This window comes from Hydra vulgaris, chromosome 09 (assembly GCF_038396675.1).
Source record: "Hydra vulgaris chromosome 09, alternate assembly HydraT2T_AEP".
NCBI lineage: Eukaryota > Metazoa > Cnidaria > Hydrozoa > Anthoathecata > Hydridae > Hydra > Hydra vulgaris.
Genome location: NC_088928.1, coordinates 40,812,155 through 40,829,927, shown reverse-complemented (window position 1 = coordinate 40,829,927; position 17,773 = coordinate 40,812,155). Strand labels below are relative to the sequence as shown.

General features: G+C 28.3%; 1 protein-coding gene across 1 annotated transcript in view; it reads left to right on the top strand.

The window, feature by feature from the left end:
• The window catches only part of LOC100208448 (ATP-dependent RNA helicase TDRD9), a 101,022-nt gene that overhangs the window by 36,802 nt on the left and 46,447 nt on the right, over window positions 1-17,773 (top strand). The window contains exons 5-12 of the mRNA XM_065805710.1: window positions 1,494-1,652; window positions 1,800-1,956; window positions 7,219-7,361; window positions 10,135-10,192; window positions 14,319-14,518; window positions 14,639-14,770; window positions 15,047-15,209; window positions 15,279-15,342. Coding sequence (XP_065661782.1) covers window positions 1,494-1,652; window positions 1,800-1,956; window positions 7,219-7,361; window positions 10,135-10,192; window positions 14,319-14,518; window positions 14,639-14,770; window positions 15,047-15,209; window positions 15,279-15,342 — 1,076 coding nt within the window. The remainder of the gene's footprint in view (window positions 1-1,493; window positions 1,653-1,799; window positions 1,957-7,218; window positions 7,362-10,134; window positions 10,193-14,318; window positions 14,519-14,638; window positions 14,771-15,046; window positions 15,210-15,278; window positions 15,343-17,773) is intronic.

Sequence of the window (17,773 nt, the reverse complement as noted above, 5' to 3'; positions counted from 1 at the left end):
ATGATAGGGTGGCAAGGTTGTCAATATAGTAAATAAAGTTTATACATTGGGTTCATAATGCTGCTTTATCTTCGCTAGTTAAACATAATTGATGTTTTTGTTTATTAACATTGCTTTTAACAAATGCATCACTTTAGAAATGATCTAAATATTGACTTGAACCTATATTCAGTTATATGTCAGTTATAACTTGATATAATGAACATTAGAATTGGGTTCAAAATGTGTTTCAAATAAATTTCAACAAGCTATTAAAAAAATAGGTAAAAATCAGATTTAATTATTGTAAAGCGTTTTGAAATAATGACCCTTCACAAAGAAGGTTTCAATATTTGTGATATTTCAAAAAAGTTTCAAAAAGTATTGTTTAAGATACTGTCAAACGTTGGAAAGAAACTGGTAATTTTGCAGATATAAAAAAAACAGGAAGATTGATATCCACAACATCAAGTAAAGATAAAACAATTGTATTAATAAGTAAACGTAAAAGAAGACTTTTTTTTCTGCCCCAGAAATTATTGCTTAGTTTAATGAAAGTCATTCATAGGCAACATCTGTAAATACAAAAAAAATAGCATCTCAAAGAAGCAAGGTTTTTTTTTGGAGTTGCTGTTAAGAAACCTCTGCTTAGACAAGCAAACGAAATTAAAGAGGGCCCAAAAATACAAAGAAAAATGAAGATTATAAAAATGTAGTTTGGGCAAATGGTTCCAAATTTGAAGTTTTTGGTAACCAAAGACATGACTGAGAAGAACAGCAAAAGAAGAGATGGATCCACAGTGTGTAGTTCCAACAGTCAAACATGGAAACATGATGATGGGGGAATGTTTTCCTTCAACTGCCACTGGTTACCTTGTGAAAATTGACAGAGAAAAGAACATTATTAAAAAACTTTAAAAGAAAATGTTATTCTATCTAGTTTACAATTTTTTAGTCATGGAATTGTGTTCATGCAAGATGATTCTAAACATAAGTCTAGATTATGTTGCAACTATCTTCAAGAACAAGATGCTAAAGAAATTTTTAAAAATATTGGTTAGTTAGCTAAATCTCATGATTTACACCCAATTGAGTTACCATGGTTACCATGGGAAGAACATGGTAGAAATATTCGAAAAATATGTCCGTTAAAAAATCAGTTATAGAATATCTTAAAGAAGTCATGGGTGCAGTTTCTGCAGAAGTCATTTAAAAATTAATTGATTGATTGCCAATAATTACAAAAAGTTTTTAAAATTAAAGGGCTGACAAAAAGAAAGCGATAATGTATTTTTCTTTTACTTATTTATCTCTATTTAATGTCAAAATATTTTCTATACTAAATAATTATAACCATAAGTAAAAAAAAAATTAAAAATTAAAACATTAATACCTTTGTACTAAAATATTATAAGTATTTTTCTTGTCTAGAAAATTTTGGCAGCAGGATATATATATATTTTTTCAAACTCATACATCTATATTTAATTTTATCATAGATTTTATTCTTTTAGGTTGTTCTTATGTCAGCAACTGTAGATTCTACTTTATTTGCAAACTATTTTTCTGTGCTGATAAATGGGAAACAAGAACCAGCCCCTGTTCTGAATGTCGAGGGAAAAATGTATGAAGTGTCTGAGTACTACTTCAATGATATAGCCACATTGGCTGCTGTAAGTTCAATTTTTATTAATATTAATTATTGTTTAAAATAATTAATAAAATAATTAATACTTAATTTGTTTAATGATAAACTTTTAATTAAACTTTATTTACTATATTGAATATTAATGCTATAGTATACATAATGGATTTTTTAGCCACCACAACAAAGTTTGTATGAACCAGAAATAAGTGAAAAGTGTTATCAGTTTTGCCGTGAACTTATAATGGCTCTTGATGTTGACGAAATAGGTGATGACTATAAAGTTGGTATGTTCTCAGAAACTCGTGGAACAGTTCTTGTTTTTCTTCCAGGTAATGTTATTTTTGAATAAAAATTTTATATGTAAAAGTTATTTTCAGAATTACTTTTTTGGTAAAAAAGCTTATTTTAGGTTGTTTCCATAATTACTGTGATGTTCTATAAAAATATTTAATGGGATGAATCTTTCACAAAATCTGCATTTGCTAGATTTTGTTTAATAAAAACTATGAACAGGATATATGGATCTATCTGAACAAGGTGCATGTGTGTATTTGCAACTCTTTTTCTAACAAATTGTAATTTCTATTGGGATTTTTCGAATATGGATAATTTTTTCTAACATTCATTTTCTTTTGTCATTTTTGAAACTAATTTTAAGCTAAATAAGGAAACTAAAACATTTTTGATAACCAGAAAAAATTTCTTCTTTGAAAAACTAAAAAATTGTGTTTGTAAAAAAAATATGAATAGTTAAAAAATATATATAACCACTAACAAACATTTTTTTGTTTTTTAACATCTTTGCTTCCGACAAGGCTGCAAGCAACCACTATTAGAGTTGCAAGTTACTGGGAGAGAAAAGATGAAGTTTATAGAGCAAGATAACAATTGACAGACGACGAATCAGGAAACAAGGTGAAGGAAGCGAATTCCAAAGAACTGATGTTCGAGGAAAAAAACTAGAGGAATAAGAGTTTTTGGAGCACTTAAGAACAGTCACAGAAAAAGGATGAGACTTGATTGAATGGCGAGTAACACGAGAATGAATTTTAGTAGATGGCACAAGAGATGCTAGCTCTTTAGAGTAGTGTCCATTATAGTATTTGTAAAAAAGAGAAAGAGAAGCAACATTATGACAATGTAATAATGGTTGGAGGCTGGCTGCAAGAGCAGGTCCAACTATGTTTACAATGCATTTCTGCATCTTGTCTAAAAGAGAAAGGGGACCATTGGAAGAACAGTATTCTATACAAGGACAGATTTGAGATTTATAGGAATAAAGATCCTTTGCAAAATTAGCATCTGCTAACGTTGCATCTCTTTATTGTGCTTGACACTTTCTTACTTAAGACTCTAGTCTTAAGTAAGAAAGTGTCAAGCACAATAAAGAGATGCAACGTTAGCAGATGCTAATTTTGCAATGGATTAGATATATAGTTTCCAAGAAATATCAAAAGTTAGTTAATCCTAGAAGATGAAAGGTAGATAACTTATCATGTACATTACCATTCATAAATAAAGGAAGATCTAAATTATAACGATTGCAATAATGATTGGCTGAAAAAAATTGCGTTTCATCTGAATTTAAATTTGCCAGCCACTGTGAGCCCCATGCTGTAGCAGAAGTTAGATCCTTTTCAAGCTCAAATGCCCCCTCCAAGCAATCAGAGAGTGTTGGCGTTCTTATCAAGAATAATTGGTAGTATTATCAGCGAACAATGCCACTTAAAATGTGAGAATATTTGAAAGATTGTTAATGTAAATTAAAAAGAGTAAAGGGCCAAGGGTAGAGCCTTGAGGAATCACTGAAGTTACAGGATATGAAGAAGAGTGTTGTCCATCGAGAACAACTTTTATACTACAATTGGTAAGGAAGGATTCAATAGTCTTAAAGATGTTACCTGATACACCATAAGAAGAATACTTATGGAGAAGACCAGTAGGCCAAACTTTATCAAAAGCTTCAGAAATGTCAAGAATAACCTCTTAACCTCTCCACCTCTATCTAATGCACGATAAAACCTATCGGTTATTACTGTTAGCAAATCAGCTGTAGAATAAGAAGATTGAAATCCATATTGATGATCAGAAAGTAAGTTATTAGATTCAAGATGAGAGATTAAGTGTTTTCTTAATTAAAGACTTAAAAATCTTAGTTACGATAGGAAGTAGACTAATGGTATGGTAGTTTGACAAGTCAGATCGCTCTCCAGAATTTTTGAAAGTAGGGATAACAGATGCCACTTTCCACCAGGCTGGAAATCAAGTCTCTGATTAGCACTTGTTTAATAGTTTTTAAAGTATAGATGACAGCTCCGGAGAACACTTCTGCAAGACTATAACAGGTATGTTGTTCGGACCACAAGCTGTAGAAGAGTCTAAGCAGGAAATCACTTTAGATACAGAAGCTGGAGTGACACGAATGTCAAGCATTGGATCAACCTGTTTGTCAACTATATCAGGTAGAACGCAACTATTGGAATCAAGATATGAAATTGATGAAAAGTTCTTAGCAAACAATTCAGCTTTGTCTTCAGGTAAGGTGACAAAATCTGAATCATATAAGAGAGGTGGAATAACAGATTTTCCCTTATTATTGATACTGTTAAAGATTCTCCAGAAGTCACAAGAGATTAATTGTTTAAAATGGTATACGAGATTTCATGGACTGAGAACAACGGGCTTTGGCATTAGACAAAACCTTTTTAAAATGGTTTCTAGCAATAGTAAACAGACTTTTGTTTTCTGGTGAATTGTTTTGCTGATAAATGTGAGGAAAACCATGGTGAGGCTTGACTTGGAATCGTTGATAGGGAATAAAAGATTCCATGCCAGCCTGAATCCAAGAAGTTATGTAAGAAGCACATTTTTCAAAAGGAAGTCAAAAGATTTCTAACCAAGGCCCATCACAAAGAAAACCACAAAAAGAGTCCTAGTTAGCTTAAAGGTAATTGTAAGAGGTATGATGATAGGATGATTCTGATGATGAAGAAGAATGAGATAATAGTTTTAGAGAGATCAAACGGTAATCAGAAGCACCTAAGGGTGAATGTGGAGAAACTGAGCACTGACTAGGATCAGAAACAAGACATAAGTCAAGTAAAAAATGGCATTTTTATTCTTTTACATTTATTCCGTATACATGTTTTATAAAGATGTTGACATAATTGATTTATCTGAAAAGCGCACTCATCAATTCATCTTCAAATGTTCTTTTTCTAAACATCAGTTGTGTTTGCTGTTTGCGCATTCTGGCTTGCTAACTTGGCTGACTTGGCTTAAGCTTGGTGACTTAGCTAAGCATGGTGACTTGGCTAAGCATAGGTTTACCCATTTTGATTCATTAAAAAATAATTTAAAGAAAAAATTTACATTAAATCATTATTTTAATAGCTAAGACATTTTCTATGAAATAAACATTTTTATAACATATAGCTTTGTTTTCATTGCTTTATTAAATTTCTACTTTCAATTTTTTTAAACTATATTTTAATAACATATTTTCATTACTTGTCTTAATTTTTTTTTTAATTAAAATCAATTTAATACTGTAAAAATAATTTGTTATAAAAAATTTTATGATATAAAAAAGACATATTTTGATGTAAAAATAAAACATGCCGTTTTGTCCTGAAAATGTTTTGGTTATATTTTGCATTTTGTAACTAATTTTTATCAGGGGATGCTCTACCAATGTTCAGAATTATCTTAAATTAAATATTTTTATGAAATAATTTTTAATATGCTGTAGACTTGGCAACATTGGTTTTAAATTAGAATTTCAACTCTTTTGTAGTTGTTTTATGGGAGGTTTTTTTTTAATAACTTTTGTTTAGAACACAATTCTAAGTTAAATACATCAATGGCATATTTGATATTGTACTAATATTAATAAGTACTTTTTTTTTGTAAGCTTTCTTTCTGTAAGCTTATTTACTGTGTTGCAGATTTTATATTTGTTGTTGATAGTTCTCAAGTAACTTGAGAACAAACAAACAAAACTTAGTTTTGTTTTGTGTTGCATTTAGTTTCAATTAAAAAAATAAAATAAAATATGGCAACAGTACAAATTTAAGCTTTAAGTGTTATATTAACTTTATTCTCTCAAAATGCCAAATAAAACAAAATATCATGATGATTGCAAAAAGTCTGTATGTATGTATGAGTTGACTTTTTACATGCACAAAAAATTTTTGTGCATAAAAATGATTTTATGATACAAACAAAAGCAATCAATACTTCACAGTTAAAAAGGCTTTAGATGTATTGCAAAGACTTGAATGCACTAAGAGTTATTGAGAACTGAAATTAAAATAAAGGTCATAGGATCAAACTATATTCTTAAAGTTGGATTGGATAGTGATTGGTTTCTTGAAAGTCTCTCTTAGAATTTAGAAATTTAGAGGCAGAGAATAACTCTTCAATGCACACAATGAGAAGCTTTTCTCTTGATCTTCTGCAAAAGACTCTAGAGTTATGAGAAGCATGCATTTTTAATAATCAATTTTACATTAGAATGTCTTTTTTTGATATCAAATAAACTTTCCTAAATAATTATTTTAATTCCAGAATCCATTTTAAAAATGATTTTATGCATAATTTTTTAGATTAAATAAAAAACTAATAAAAAACTTGTAAGACTCTTTTCACTTATTATTTAAATTTCACTTTCAAATGAAAAATATTAAAGACAATGATTAACAGTTACAAGGACACATCTCTGACAAGTGGTACTTGTCACTCTTTATTAGGCTCTCTGAAAAATCATTAGTAAATGCATTGTGGTCCTGAGGATGTAATTTCATCTATAGTTCACTACATAATTCTAATGGGATTACTACACCAATGTTTTTTATTATCTTTCTGTGTTTATATATATAACTATTGTAATTATCAGCCCTTGGATTTGGGGGCTGCATTTGGCAATGTCGACCTAACTTATGACCTGACAGTGTCTAAGATCAGCAATCTTTTGTTGACCTAGTTTTAATGTTGTTGTAGTGAAAATGTTACTTATCCTAAGTAATGTTTTTATAAAATATATCTATATGATAAAAATGCTTTTTTATGTATTTACAAACGTCTATAACAGCTGGATGTCACTAACATGCATTATGAATTTTACTTTCACACAACTGTAATGCATAGTAGCATACATAAACACCACAGTTGTAACTGTCTTTTTGTAAATAATGGCTTTGTGTTGAAATGACTCTTTGGTTTAATATGTTGAGTTAATGCTTAAAAATGTCTTTAGCAACTGCAATTGACTTGTCATGTGAAACATTATTTGATGAAACATTAACATTCTCTGAAACAAAAACACTTCTCCGTTTTTTATAGGAAAAAAGTTTTTTTATTTCCTTTTACATATTTTAATTGGTGGAAAGACTTATGTTTTAGGTAATGAATTAGTTTAAATTACAGGTTGAGTTTGTGACTGTGAGTTTAGTTTTCTACTACTAGTCTGTTATCACATTACCACATTGATTTTTATTATTAGTTATTATTATGTAGGTTGTTGTTGTTATTATTATTGTAATTTATTTGATTTTTTTTTAAAACAATTTTGTTTTACCTTACCTTTTTAGGATTGCCAGAAATAAAGCAAATGCATCTGCATCTTGCAGATATTGAAGCTCGTTCAAGATTAAAAATTATACCCCTTCATTCTCAGATTACAAGCAATGAACAAATTAAAGTGTTTTTACCTTCTGAAAAAAGAGAAAGAAAGGTATTCAATTTAAAAAAGCAAACCTAAGTACAAAGTAATTAACATAATTATTTTAGGCTTAAATCATAAGAAACCATTAGTTTATATTGTGTGTGTTTAGTAGTAAATATTCTTTGGTGCTTTGGTCTCAAAAAGCGGGTGTGTTAAAAAAGTTTCTTTTTAAATATCAATAGAGAACATACAAAAAAGTTTTTAATTTCTTTGCAATGTATGCACTATCTCATATATATATAAAAGTAATTTAAATATTTAATTTTCATGGGGCAGATGGATTGTTGACACAGTTGCAAATTTTTTCTTCAGATGTATCTTGGTTTTTTTTTTTTTTTTTTTTTTTAAAAAACATCTTCATTTTCAATAAGGCTGCAAGCAACCAATAATTGAGTTGGAACTTACTGGAATAGAAAAGATAAAGGTAATAAAGCAAGATAATAATTAAGAGACAACTTGAAAGATGGCAAATTATATGAATCAGGAAAACAAGATGAAGGGAGTGAATTCCAAAGAATTGATGTTCGAGGAAAAAAAACTAGATAAATAAGAAATTTTTGGACCATTTAGGAACAGTCACAGAAAAAGGATCATACTTAATTGAATGACGAGTAACATGAGGATGAATTTAAGTAGATATGCTAGCTCTAGCACAAGATATGCTAGCTCTAGCACAGTGCCCATTATAGAAACAAAAAAGAGAAGCATCATTACTATGATGTGATCATATTTGAAGATTGGCTGCAAGAGTAGGTCCAACTATGTTTACAATGCATTTTTGAACCTTGTCTAAAAGAGAAAGGGCATTATTTGAAGATTGGCTCCAGAAAAGGCAACAGTATTCCATACAAGATTTGAGATTTATAGAGATAGAGAATAAAATCCGGTGTAAGAAAGTGGCAAGCACAATATAGAAATGCAACCTTGGCAGATGATAATTTTGCAATGGATTTGATATATTATTTCCAAGAAAGATCAGAAATAAGAGTTAATCCTAGATAACAAAGGGTAGATAACCCATCAAGTACATTACCATTTATAAAAATAAGAAGATCAAGATTGTTGCAATAACAATTAGCTGGAAAAAATTGAGTTTTATCTGAGTTAAAGTACCCAGCCAGTGAAAAACCAAAAGTTTATTTGGAAGTAATGCTTTTTCAAACAGACGGTTCTTCGAAGGATCCATTCTATTGGGAAATTTAAATCTTTCTGGAGCGTTAAAAAGCCATTTATTTCTGAAAGTAACCGGAAAAAAAGACTTCAATGGGCAAAGTAATATCAGAATTGGACAATCGAACAATGGAAAAATGTTTTATGGAGTGATGAGTCACCATTTTGTTTGCGCTTCAGTGTGCGGTCGCGTGTTTGGCGGTTACATAATGAACGTTACGATCTATTAGTAACACAGCCAACAGTAAAGCATGATAAAAAAGTGAATGTATGGGGATGTTTTACTTCATCTGGTGTTGGTCGTTTGTATAAAATTCCTGGTATTATGGACAGTAAAATGTACATACAAATCTTAATTCATCAACTGATACCTAGTGCAAATGAGCTCTTTAAAGATAAAAGTTGGGTCTTTCAGCAAGATAATGACCCGAAACATACGGCAAACAATGTGAAAAATTATTTGAAGAACAAAAAAATAGTGGTTCTTTCTTGGCCAGCTCAAAGTCCTGATCTGAACCCTATCGAGAATCTCTGGAGTATATTGGATCATGGAATCAAGACAAGAGCTCCAAAAAATGAAGAAGAGTTGTTTCAAATTCTTCAAAATCAATGGAAGAACATTTCTGGGTAACTCTTACAATCACTTGTTGAGAGTATGCCTCGTCGGTGCAAGGCAGTGATCAAAAGCCGTGGCTTCACCACAAAGTATTAGTTTGGTTTATTTCGTTATTTCAATAAAAATTCTCAAATTTTCGTCATTTTTTTCTTGTTTTTTTCCTATCTAAGAATCAATTCACCAAATAAAAATTTTTTGTTTATTTTTTTCTATATCAGTTGTAGAAATTTAGTTGAGTTCTTGCATGTCTAACTAAGCTTTTTTTTTGTCGGACACTGTATATCTATAAAAACAACAAATTTTTTATAATTTAATAATTAAGTATGTATAATATTACCAAAGACCAAAGAATTTCCTTATAATTTAATAAATAGTTTTTTCCAAACATATTTTAAATGTCTTTTTAATTTTATTAAAGTTCTTCTTAAATATGTTAAAATCTTTCAAGGTATTTAAAAATCCCAGGATTAATCCCGGGATCCCAGGATTAGGTAAATCTTGAAATCCTGGGATTGAAAAGCTCAGGATTGCAAACCCCTAATTTCCTAATAGACCTGCTTTTACTCTACTATTTTTAAGATTTTTAGATTTTGAAAATTTATAAATTTTTCATCTTTGACACACTTGCACAAAATGCGGTAGTGGTGTAATGGTAGAGCGCTCGCTTCATAAGCTAAAGGTTCCGAGTTCGATCCCCCACCACGTCCCTGGTAGTACCGCGCTCAACTTGTTTCTCTGCGCAGCGGCCTTGTTCGTCAAGGTTCGTGTTTCGGAGTTATAGAGTTGAGAGAGGGTTATAACCACAATTAAGTAGCTTCCTCATCTGTAGTGGCCTTCTGGGCCTTGGGGAGGTGAAATAACAAAAAAAAAAAAAAAAAAAACTTTGCAAAAAAAATTTTTTGGGAACCCACTAGAGGGTCTTGAGAAGTCTATATTATCTTTTATTAGCTAATTTTTGTAAACTTTTAATTCATTTTTCTTATATTGGTTTCTTAGGTTATTTTATCTACAAATATTGCAGAGAGCTCTATAACTGTTCCCGATATTAAATATGGTATTTATTTATTTTTGTATGTATGTATGTAATGTGTGTATCTATGTACACATATTTTAAATTTTTGTTTGCTGCTTTGAATTTGTTTCACCATATATATAATCTTATTCACACTGAGTGAAAAACGTTTTTACAGTTTTTATTTATATTAACCCAGTTAAACAAATTTGGTACGTAGGAAATAAACAAAAAATTAACTCTGAAAAGCCTGTGAAATATTCTCATGCCAATGTTCTCATGTGTGCAAATTTTTAAGTATTAGTTCAAAACTTTTAGAAAATTAATCTATTTAAATGAATCTTTGACATCACTTGGTTTAGTGAGTAGTGTTGTGGACTTTCTTGGCAGCAAATAAAATAACTTAAAGGTAAAAAAATAATTGTCTAAATAATCTAAAATTCATTTGAAGTGGTTGTTATACAATAAGTCTCTTTTGTTTGGTGGTTGTATAAAACCACCATAAACACATTTTGATAATTTCTTATCTCTCCTTTGTCCACTAATACGAACACAATCAGCAATGAGCAAATAGTTAGCATTAGAAAGGCTTAACACCAATCTGCAACTGTAATGAAAAGTTTCAGCGATGGATTGGAGTTAGCCTTTATTAATGCTACTAATTTTTATAATAGTTTAGTTTCTCTAATATACAGGATTTTGAGCATCTATTCTTAGCTTTTCACCTCTTTAACACATTCTCTCCATATTTTCTTGTTTCTAATTGCCAACTTTTTAAATGTTGATACTTAACCATCTATATGCTTTACACATGCCAAAACTATTTTGATATTTTATGACCCACCCTGTCTGATACTCAGGGTTCAACAAATTGGTAAGTGTTCAAACATTTAGCATATAATTGACAGAAAAATAAACATCATGTTTGTTTAAAATTTATTTTATTTTTTAAAATGTTTAAATTTAAAAAGTTTTTAAAAACAAACCAACAAAAAATTTAACATTTTTGTTTCTAAGTTTGTTATTGCATCTTTACTTTTCACTAAATATCATTTATTTATATTTTAAAGGTATGGAAAAAAACAAGCTAAAACATTCTGTTAACAGTCTTCATGATGCATCTAACCATTTTTTCTTTTACTTGAACTATTTCACTGAACTTTGACGCAGTATTCCCCATTTTGACGCAGTATTCCCCTTTTTAGCTTGGATATTTATGTTATTTAAATGCTTGCAATAAAAGTATGCACATTAATAATGTTTAATTGACACAAGCTTTATTTTCTTCAATTGACACATGCTTTATTTTCTTCAATTAAACTTTTAATTGTTTAAATTAATTTAATTGTTTTTAAAAATAATTATTGAAGAACAAGCTTTTAATAAAATTAATCTTTTTTTTAATAAGTAAATATTTATTAAACTGCTTATTTTATCCTATTTAAGTGCTCACATTTTTTAAGTGCTCACATTTTTTAAGTGCTCACATTTTTTAAGTGCTCACATTTTTTAAGTGCTCACATTTTTTAAGTGCTCACATTTTTTAAGTGCTCACATTTTTTAAGTGCTCACATTTTTTAAGTGCTCACATTTTTTAAGTGCTCACATTTTTTAAGTGCTCACATTTTTTAAGTGCTCACATTTTTTAAGTGCTCACATTTTTTAAGTGCTCACATTTTTTAAGTGCTCACATTTTTTAAGTGCTCACATTTTTTAAGTGCTCACATTTTTTAAGTGCTCACATTTTTTAAGTGCTCACATTTTTTAAGTGCTCACATTTTTTAAGTGCTCACATTTTTTAAGTGCTCACATTTTTTAAGTGCTCACATTTTTTAAGTGCTCACATTTTTTAAGTGCTCACATTTTTTAAGTGCTCACATTTTTTAAGTGCTCACATTTTTTAAGTGCTCACATTTTTTAAGTGCTCACATTTTTTAAGTGCTCACATTTTTTAAGTGCTCACATTTTTTAAGTGCTCACATTTTTTAAGTGCTCACATTTTTTAAGTGCTCACATTTTTTAAGTGCTCACATTTACAGCACAAGAGTTTATCAAATTTTTAATTTTTTAAATTAAATTTATTTATTTTAAAAAACAAGCTTTTATTAAATTTTATATATTTCTTTTTTTTATAATTAATTTTCTTTACTACATTACACAATGTAACATTAATTTTTCTGTTTTTATTTTTATTAATTTACTTAGAATTAAAATAAATCATTTGTTTTTCTGTTTTTATTATAATTATTTTACTTAAAATTTAAATAAAGTGTTCATTTTTCGTTTTTGTTCTATAATATTTTAATACTGAATATAATGCTGCTGCTACTGCTGATACTCATTCGTGAGTGTTTGTCACGGAAGTCTTGGAAGCCATTACACATGAGTTAATTGCAAGAGAGAGTCGCAGCACTTTTTGTATCAGAAAATGTGTACGAAAATGTATTCAAATATCTAATTTATGTAAACTTTAAACTATGTAATGTCAAAACATATATCAAGTTTTACAGTTTTAATTTTTCTTAAAAATTGAGTTGTGGCAACATTTCTTTGATTTTGATTTATAGCATTTATTTATTGTTTTTAAACTATTTAATAAACAAAGGAAAAAAGTCCTTTGTTTTTAAACTATTTAATAAACAAAAGGAAAAAAGTCCTTTATTAAATAGTTAAAAAAAATTTTAATCTTACTTAAAAATTACATAATTCTCCTTAATTTTGATTTAAAACACTTGTTTTCCATTTTATAAAGTTATTTTGTTTTTTAAGTAGTGTTAAAAATCAGCAGTATAGTGTGTCTTAGTGGCCTAAGTGGTTAGCTTGCTGCGCTTCTGAAGTACAACATAAGGGTTCGCTTTCATGTTAATTTTTTAAAATCTTTTACGATTTTTTAAAATACAAATTAAAACATCTTTAAAGTTCTATTGTTGATATATAAAGATATAATATACTATAACAAACAAAAGGGTGAGAGTTTTTAAAAAACTTAAATTGCAATTAACATCAAAGTAATTCACAGTGGCCAGAGGTTAGCAAAACGCCTCTTTTTCATAAATGTAATTAGAGACTCCAAGCACTCTAAAACTGGTATATATTTTTTCCCTAATATGATTTTTGAGCTCATTATATTAATTTGACCATGAAAATGGCCATATTTTACCTTTCAAATATTGGTGAAAATGTAAAACTCATATAAAAAAGAAAACATGGTCAGTAAGACAATTTTACAAAATTTTAATTTCTTATCTGTATATATTGGCATATTCGGTCTAAAGACGGAATATGCCCAGATTTGAATTCCCTAAACACCGCAATTGCTTGTATTTAGACAAGCAACATATCCCATCTATTTTACAAACTACCAAGATATCCCATGACCACCCTTAATAACCCCTAAAATGACCAATAGTTTGGTCATGACCACTCCAAACTTAAAATGGAGCCTAAAAATGTAATCCTTGTCCCCAAAAAAACACTTATAAACATGATATGGGTATATTTAACCCATAAATAGTTTTGCCATTTTTAGACAATTCTGGTCTACTTTGCCACAGTAGAGATTTTTTGCGCGTACGTTACGATAGAGATACTTAAGTTATTAATGTGCTTTGGTAATTAGTTTCAAAAGTAATTAGTTAAGTTTATCCATTCAATACACATTAAAGAGACAATTTTTTTAGACTTATGCCAAAAAATATTGAGACAAATGTAAACAATTGTTAAAAAAAAATAATTAGTTTTTGACAATTGTTGACATTAAAAACAAATCTCTGTTTAAGATCGTCTTTTTTTCCTTATCTTCAAAAGTCACACCACATCTATCTGATCATCATTCTCTGAACTTGGCACAGGCGCACATAACTCTTGATTCTGATGCCTCCTCTGCACCACCAGCTGGTTTGATTGTTTCTTTATGATAAAATAAACTTTCCAATTCACTATCTTTCCACCGCAATTTATTTCAATCTCTTCTTGTTTTTTTTTCTGGATGCAATGAAAATACATTTTCTACTCTCAAAACCAACAACTTAAAGAACACCTTTTTTTCAACCTCTATCTTCTCAATGACTGTGTCACCTACCTGTGTACCCATATAAACAAATTTTTCTTTAATAATGTTTTACTGTTAAGTTTATTGGTAATTTTAAAATTATTATATTTAATTTAGTTATTGATTTTTGCCTTACAAAGCAAAATGAAACTGATATGGAAACTAATTATCAGCGGTTGACTTTGCAATGGGCATCACAAGCTTCTTTAACTCAACGAAAAGGAAGAGCTGGCAGAGTTTCAGAAGGTTATTGCTTTCGGTTAATTTCCAAATCAATGTTCTATGAACTGCCAGAATACTGCACTCCAGAAATTCTTGTATGTTACCAAAATTTTGTTTTGTTAATATTGCTTTTGATATCTGTTTTGCTTTAATATTGATAGGTCAATTATAAATGTATTCCAATATATACAATAATAGTATTTAAATTATTTCAGCGTTCTCCGTTACAACAATTAGTTTTAAAAGTTAAGCTGCTTGATCTGGGTTCTCCAGCTCATACTCTGATGTTATCTATACAACCACCTTCACTAACAGATATCCAAAAAACAATTCTGCTTTTAAAAGAGGTATATTGTGTTTTTTACAAGTATTTATATAAGTAAAATTTATTTACTACTTATTAATGGTTTATTATTTTAATAATAATTGTTTTAATACTAATTATTTATTACTTACTAATGATAATTAAAACTTTTTTATTTATATTATTACAACTTTATTTCATGTTTTGAAATGTGTGTAGTTATAAGTTTTTTGTGTATATATAAATATAACCTTTGAAAAAAGTTGTTAAAACTTATATCTTTGTGATGTGAACTTGGATTTAAATTAACTTTAAAAAGGTTGGCGCTATAACAGTTCGACAGAACGGAAAAATTAATCCTCTAGATGGTGACCTTACATTTGTTGGTCGCGTTTTGGGTTCGCTGCCAGTTGATGTGCGGATTGGAAAATTATTGCTTATTGGATATACTTTTGGTGTTCTTGAGGAATGTCTAACCATAGGTAAGCTTAATCATGTTTTATTTTTTTAAATATGTTATACTAAATTTACTATTAATCTTTTTTTTTAAGCTGGTTGTCTTTCACTAAAAAGCATTTTTTCTCGGCCTTTTCAGCGTGATCTTAAAGCATACTCGTAAGTTTTAATTTTATTTCTGTCTTAAAAAAAATTAATTTTGATAATAGTTTTAAATAGTTTTTAGCCTAGTCAATATAATTATAAATCTGCTCCATAATTGATTACCTTCCATGTAGTTATTTCTGTAATTATTTTAATTACACAAAATAATTTTACTCCTTTCATTCTTAAGTTTTTTTCATCATTTTGTTTCTTTGCGATTTTTTTTGCTTTGTTCTTCATGGTTTCTAAAAAATTATACATTATAATTAATTAGCGCATATTAGTAATTATTTAGTGATAAATTATGAAAAAATATTATATATAACAGGCCTTGTTACGAGATTTCGCTGCGTAGCGAAAACGCGTAACGCATTTTTAAGTAACTCAACTCAGCAAATATATTTTGCATCGTTAGAAGGTATATTGCGTCACTAGCGTCTTTTCAAGTACCGCATTGTAATTAAAGTTATTTTATTTACGCGTTAAAAATCATACAAACAGTTTGTTTTTTTCTCACTATAACAAAAGTTACAAATAAAATCTAAGTTCTTATTTAAAAAATCATTTTTATTATTTTTTTCAAATATGAACTAAATTTTATTTTGAAAAAAAAATTTTTTTTCATGAAACGTAAAATAATGTTTGTTTATTTTCTTATGATTTTACAGTTGGTTTTTGGTTATTTTATTAACTGTTAATAAATTTTTTCTTATTTAATTTGTGAACTCTTTTTAATAATGTTTTTAAACGATAAAGAGTTTTTTTTTTGTTATTTATCAGTTACCGATAACATATTCGTGATCATAATTTATTTTCATAAATTAAACGAACTTCTTTAAAACTTTATGTTATTGAATTAACAATAAACAAAATATCTTATTAATAAAATATTTACATCAAAATAATGTCGTGCATTTTTTAAACTATTATGACTAAAAATAATTTTTATATTAAAAAGGAATTTATATATTTAATTCCTTAAGATAAAACTTAAAACACTTTATTTTTTAACTAATTTTTAACAACAACAAAAAAAAAATTATGAAACAAACTGTTTCTTTAACAAAAAATCTATTAGTTTACAATTGCGGTTAAATGCTTTTACTTACGACTTTATTTCTTCTGAATAAATGTTACATTACGTCACGTTAACGACAATCAAAAGATAATTTGAATATTCTAAAAGATATAAGTTTTTGTGTAGCGCAAAACTGTTGAACGCGTAGGCAAATCGCCTTTTCGCAAGCAAAATGCGAGCTGCGTAACGCTTCTTAACAAGGCCTGATATAATACCACAATTATAAAACAAAAATTAGTTAGCCGGAATTGTATTTTCGAAGTTGATAGTGTTAATTTTAATTTTAAAGTTCTTGATGTTTTAGGTATTAATGACGTCAGGCGGCAAGTTATTTTAAATATTAACAACTTTTTATTGAGAAAGATTATTTATGGACATTGAATTTTTGACCTTGAGTGTAAATATAGATTTTTATTAAAAAGAAACTTGATATATTTAGGCAAACTTAATTAGCACAAATTATTTAGTGTCAGAATTGTTTTTGTGAAAACAATTCAGCACTAGAGATTTCACAAGCTCTTCCAACTTTTTCAAATTCACAAGCTCTTCCAACTTTTTAAAATGGACCTGGTGCCATGTACCCAGACTCGGACCCTGTTATTTCTTCTAAGTACCTGGAATCAAGGACTCGATATAAATTATATATATATATATATATATATATATATATATATATATATATATATATATATATATATATATATATATATTATATATATGTAATATATATAATATATATATAATATATATATGTATATATATTTAATTTTGATTTGATCTCAACAAGGCTGCAAGCAATTACTGTTAAGTTGGGAGTTACTAGAAAACAAATAAGAATTGAAGAGCAAGAAAATAATTGACAGAAGGTTTGAAAAGTTGTCAGTAGTTTGAGTCAGAAAAACATGATGGTAGAGAGAGTTCCAAAGGGTTGCAGTGCTGGGAAAAAAACTAGACGAATAAAAGTTTTTAGAGCATGCAGGGACAGATACAGTAAAAGATCAGGACATTGGTGAATGACGAGTCAAGTTAGAATGAGTTTTGAGTGATGGAGTTAGAGATAATTGGATATATATATATATATATATATATATATATGTATATATATATATATATATATATATATATATATATATATATATGTAAATTATGTTAGTGTATTTTACAAATAGAGTGCTCAATGTTCTTAAAGAACAGAGCAATAATAAATTAGTAAAAAACACTTATCTAACTTTTATCTTCGACTTGAAGTTTCGCCATTGCTGGATCATCAGGAAGAGTCACTAAATCTCAAAAAAAATTCAATTTATAGAAAAAAATATTTTACAGGAAGTTATAAATTATTATAAAAAATTTTTAATTACTATATTT